General features: G+C 28.7%; 1 protein-coding gene across 1 annotated transcript; it reads right to left on the bottom strand.

Moving 5' to 3' along the window:
- Window positions 1-754: 754 nt before the first annotated feature.
- LOC145632886 (peptidyl-prolyl cis-trans isomerase FKBP13, chloroplastic-like) lies at window positions 755-5,130 on the bottom strand. The gene is made up of 5 exons (XM_081685214.1): window positions 5,122-5,130; window positions 4,870-4,962; window positions 1,106-1,166; window positions 926-994; window positions 755-841 (listed from the first exon to the last, which is right to left on the bottom strand). The coding sequence occupies exons 1-5, from the start codon at window positions 5,128-5,130 to the stop codon at window positions 774-776; spliced, it is 300 nt and encodes a 99-aa protein (XP_081541340.1). The 3' UTR covers window positions 755-773.
- Window positions 5,131-5,722: the final 592 nt, after the last annotated feature.

The following is a 5,722-nucleotide window of genomic DNA, read 5'->3' as shown; positions in this document are numbered from 1 at the left end:
AACGTCTTTCATTTCGAATAGAATTAGGACTTTCAAAAACAGAAGTTTTATTCAATTTCAAACTCTTTAATCTTATCTTTTAGAAACTTATAGAAACTTCTAATTAATCCTAATTGATTTAGGAATATGGACCCTCCACATGATCATTGGGTTGCACATCAAACTCATTTTAGGCCCATTTTAGTATTTTGGTCATAACTTCCACATTATAATCCGGAATTGGGCTTATAATATATTGTTGGAAAGGTCTTTTCAAACCCCATCTAACTACAGAATTATTGGACCCATATTGTGGAACAAATTAAAATGGATTAAATGTTTTTCATAAATATAATACAAAATAAATGATTTTCGAAAACAAAAATGAATTATTTTATTAGAAAACAGAAGAATTCACGAGACTCTTCAAATTTTCACCTTATTCGATAATCTATCATGACGTGAAAGATATTCATCACTGGGTTCGGTTTTTGAGGAGACACAATTTAGTGTCTACATTAGGTCATTATTTTTTAAGATATTTATCGCACTCTAAGATATACTCTAATAATTTAACAAAAAAAAAAAGAGGAATAATATTCAAGCATTAGGGGACAACTGGACAAGACCTAAAAATGACTAACTATAATCCCAATGGGTGAATAACTGTCACTAATCAATTGTCTTTACAGTTGTGGAATTTGCAGAAAGAATATATACAGGAGTATTAAGGTATATGATACAACTTGTATCCAAAACTTTATTTTACAATGTAAGTTAATAGAGAGTAGCATTTATTTGACATCTCCCAAGAACTCCACTTCAAAAAATAGGGTGGAATTTGGAGGTATAATACAATTACCTACATCATAACGAGAAGCTTGTTAAAAATACTTCTTCAAGATAATAAAAACTAAGGTTTATAACATGCAAAGTTATTTATTACCTCCCCTACAACCAGCTCCTCTCATGCCATATCCTAGCTCTTGAGGAATCATCAACATTCTTTTCCCCCCTAGTTTAGCACCATAATAATGATAATTAAATATAATTTGTATTATTATGATCAAGATGATTATAACAACTATATGTCTGTATAAGAGAAATCAAAGTATATATATGGTACCAGCAAACATAGGAGGAACACCTTCACTCCCTAATATTCCTACATCCCATCCTTTGATTACCTTTAAGAATAGTAAGAAAAAAAAAATATAATATTTCAGTAAAAAAAATGTTAATATCCTATAACAATAAAGTCAAATGGGAAAATACCATTTCTACTAGACTTGTAAAAAAATAAAATAGAAAACATTAGTGAAGTCATATTATAGCAGGGTCAAAAGCTGACACGGCCCAAATAACGGGATTAACTAGCAATGACTTGAACCCAAATAATGAATAAGTACCATAACTCGAATAGAACTCAGCCTCTTATTAAATTAACCAACAATTGATTTGATCTGATATCCTATACGTGTTGGGAACCTGAATAACCATTAACTGACAACGATTTGATCCCAACTAACTCCTAACTCGATTGGAATCTAAAATTATTTATAACATGACACTTGTTTGTTTAGCCTTTTACCTCACTCATAGAATACCCAATTTTAACCTATCATAAGTCATTTTTGCTCTTATGATTGATTCATAAATTATACTTCCTTGATTTCTTTTTAATTGACACGTTTCTTTAGTCACTTTTGTCAATGCACAAATTCAACCATTTATATCTTCAATTAACCAAAAGCAAAAATTATAAAAAGTTGATATTTTGAAAATATATATTTGTGACGAATCTAACAAGATCCCACATGACTGTATGTTTCATCATGTTTAAATCACAAAACATAGTCAAAGGGAAGTGAGTGAATAGCGCTAAAGTCAAAATGTTTCAACTAATAAAAAACGGGGGTAATATTAATTATTGTAGTATCATAATTTATAGAACTTTTAAACAATTTAGGACCCGTCATTATTAAGATTTTCATTTTTTCGGTTTATGGATTTAAAAAGCCATATAAAATACTTCCTTTGTTTTTATCTAAGTATCTCAGTTTAACTTTGGTAATATTCACATAAAACGCTTTGGCCAATGTTTGAGCTTTAAGCGTAAGATGGTATATAATCAATAAGTACTTGTTAGAATTGACATAGTTTCCAAATATTAACTTTTTATAATTTATATTTTATGGATTATTAAAGATAGGAAAATTGGCTTAAAATAATCCAACTATTAACGGTGTGAACAAAATAATACAACCTTAAATATTTTCTATTAGCATCACAATCTTTTGTACTATATGTGCAAAATGGTACGCCAACCACCGATAAAGGCATTGTAAGAAATATTCCGTCTATATTCATTATTCAATTTTTTTTTATTATAATTTTTTTTTCAAAATACATATTATGTTAATAATTTCATGCCTACCCCACTATTAGGCTAGTAAATTAATTTATGTAAAGAAAACAAAAAATTCTACTATCAAACAAAAGTGATTAGATTACGTTAGTGAAAAAATTATGCTATAGATTTAAATCGTAGTAATTTAACACTTTCTTTTGACATAACACTTTCTTCTGAATGGTGTTAAAAAAATTGTTAATTAATTTGACTGTTTATCTAGTCTAATATCTCCCTTAAAGTATGTGTCATATCAAAGTAGTGTGTTATCCCTACCTTATAAAAAGTGGGAAGTTGTTCTTATGAATAGTGCACGGACCTTTTTGCCCTTCAAAATATTAATTTACCTTCTTACCCCTTTATAATCCCTACCCATTAATGAGTTTTGCGCTTACATTTCTATCTCCTTAATCTTTATTCACCATCCCTGAGTAGAAGAAACCCAGAGAAGATGAAGCACAACCCAAAAGTGCGCCAATCAATGGAGGCTATATTTAATTTATAGCACAACATCTTAAGTTATCAATCTGTTATAGAAAGTGTAAAATAGTATTGTACTTAAAAATAATTTGCAATAATTATTCCCATAAACAATAATTATAAATCTTTTCAAATTCCGTGCATTAATTTCTTATTATCAATTCAATTCTAATTAAAACCAAGCTCAAGAATTGCTAGAGTTTGTAACTTGCAAGAGTTTAGTTTTTTTTTTTTTTAGGAAACTGATACGGAGTAGTTCTTTTATAATTCCTACAATTTATATACTTGGCTTTCCTATTTCTCCTTAATATTAATGTCTCCTTCAACTTAAAAAAAAAAGGTTAGTATTGTTCAATGCATGATTTCACACGGCGACTAGCAAGAATTTGAAGTAATAACTACCACCTTGGCAACCAAGCTAATGTACTTTTAGATTGCATCAACAACATCCCTAACTAGACTTAGGGTTCTAAAGTGGGCTATCAAAGCCATTTCCTTTTCCTAGACTCTACTAAAACAACTTAGCAACAACATGAATAAGTACACAGTGTTTCTTCATAGAAAAACACTGCCACATACAACACATTATGCTTAATGTTTGGTTGTAATTGTTGCTTTTGAATTTTTTGTTTGTAACATTTTCAAGGTTATGGTTTAAGAATATTATGCGTTAGGTTACATGCTTTAGTTGTTCCAATAAACCTTAAAACTATGGCCTAAATTCGTAAGGCTTTGTTTTTATTTAAAAAAAACACTTATTTGAAACACATAATGTAAAACAGTAATCGTCCACAACTAAAGTACTCGTTGTTCCACCCAAACACTGCCAAGTTTTAGCTACACTAGTGATAATTACGTACACATGTGATAAATGGATATTGTCAATCCTAAACACAAGCTGAAAAAAGCTAACTCGAAATGGTTAGCCATTCCGCGCGCTGGCTGCTCTAGTTGTGAATAAAAATGGAGTATGTATTTTGAAAAAAATTTATAATTAATACGGAGTATAAAGATAATATAATAATGAATTTAGATGAAAAATTCCACGAAATACCTTCTTCGATGGCTAGCATACCATTTCGCACATATACTATAAAAGGTGGTACTTGTGAAAGTAAATAATTGAGGTCGTATTAATTTACACCGACCATGAATTGTTGGGATTATTTTCAGTCAATTTTCCTTAAAAAATATCATTAGTCAAAATTGTTCATTGGCAAGAAATTAGGACACTTAAAGAAAAAACCAATATAGTATTTCACACACAAAAAAATGTAATAATTAATCCTTAAAGGCTAAATATAAAGAGCCAAAAATAAGAAGAAAAAAAAATGAAAAATTTATATAACATTAATTACATTGATTACTTGCGCTTAATTTTATCATGCATTCCTACATTAATTAATACTCCCTTCATATTTAATTACTAGTTGCACTTTTCTTTTACGGGCGTAATTTAGTACTTGCACCATGTTCTATTTTAAAAACCTTAAATAATAATGTACTATTTTCTTCCCTACTAGTGATCCCCTCATATCGTACTCCGTATTTTAATAATTCTCTATCTTCCCTATATATACTCACTTCTGATTTTTCAGATTTTTTTTCAACCAATTCTAACTCTATCATAAAATAATATAAACTACGTAATATTCATCATATCCTAAAAATCCGTTTATGAATAATTAGAGCACGTAATACATTACAGAGGAGTACCAAATTATAAAAGGTGTTAAGTACTTATTCATAACCCTAAAGGCTACATATAACATTACCTAAAAAAAAAAATAGGATTTATAATTAGTCAATTTTATTAGAATTATCATTATTTTGGAAACTAACAACATAAAAATCCACACCACCTTTTGTGATTTTCTGTTTTTATTTTTATTTTTTTCAACAAAATAAAAATAAAAATTGAAAACGTACGAGACCTTGGTTAGAGATAGGATTATTATGATGTTACATATAAATCATGAACAAGTTAATTAAAAACTTACTTCCCCAACACCAACACGAAATGTCAATGGTTTTCCTTTATTGTAGCTGCTATCAAAGACCTTACCATTTTCCAATTTACCTACGTAATGGGCCTGTAATATTAATCAATGTAAGAATAACCAATTAATAATTCTTGATTACATTTAGGTATTCCTATGTTTGACAGTATAAGGCATGATTTATTTTTGCCTGCTTGAAATGATCAGACATGCAGGCTTGTCCTATTTTAAATATCTTTGTGTCATACTGACTTGTTGCATGGTTATTAGTTTTACATTATTGTGCCATTTAATAATAGGAAGACATAATTATTGTTGTTAATCTATAGTAATATTCGATCTACTCAGATTTCTAGTATTTTCCTTGTTTGTGCATACATTTCGAGTAGATCAATAGTATCCTGAATGATGAACACGATATACACCTATATGGGAATTAAAACTATGCAAAAAAACAAAAACATTTTTCTCTATATATTTTGATGTGTTGTTATATGATGTTCTTGAAGTTAGTTCAATTCCAAAGACATGAATGAATTTTATTTTTTTTGTTAAAAAAAAAGTTTCTGATAAGCTATTATAGATGTGCTCGGAATTAGAACTAGATCAATAAATGTTGCTTTTCTTAGAAGTATATTTTATGCTTGACCTCCAAGTATGTCAAAACCTTTTTCATAACTAACTACCAAACTAATTAATACCTTCCTATTTTCCTTTGAATCGAGCCTCTATAACATTTAGACCTTCTGCCTTAAAAATAACTTGAATATACTACATAAGGATATCAATATCTCATAAAAGCCAAATTGAATTTATGAGTTTCTCGTTTTTTTTAGGTGTTAAAAATGTAAGT

This window comes from Chenopodium album, chromosome 5 (assembly GCF_948465745.1).
Source record: "Chenopodium album chromosome 5, dcCheAlbu1.1, whole genome shotgun sequence".
NCBI lineage: Eukaryota > Viridiplantae > Streptophyta > Magnoliopsida > Caryophyllales > Amaranthaceae > Chenopodium > Chenopodium album.
The sequence above is the reverse complement of the archived record's forward strand: the minus strand, read 5'-3'. Positions and strand labels throughout refer to the sequence as shown.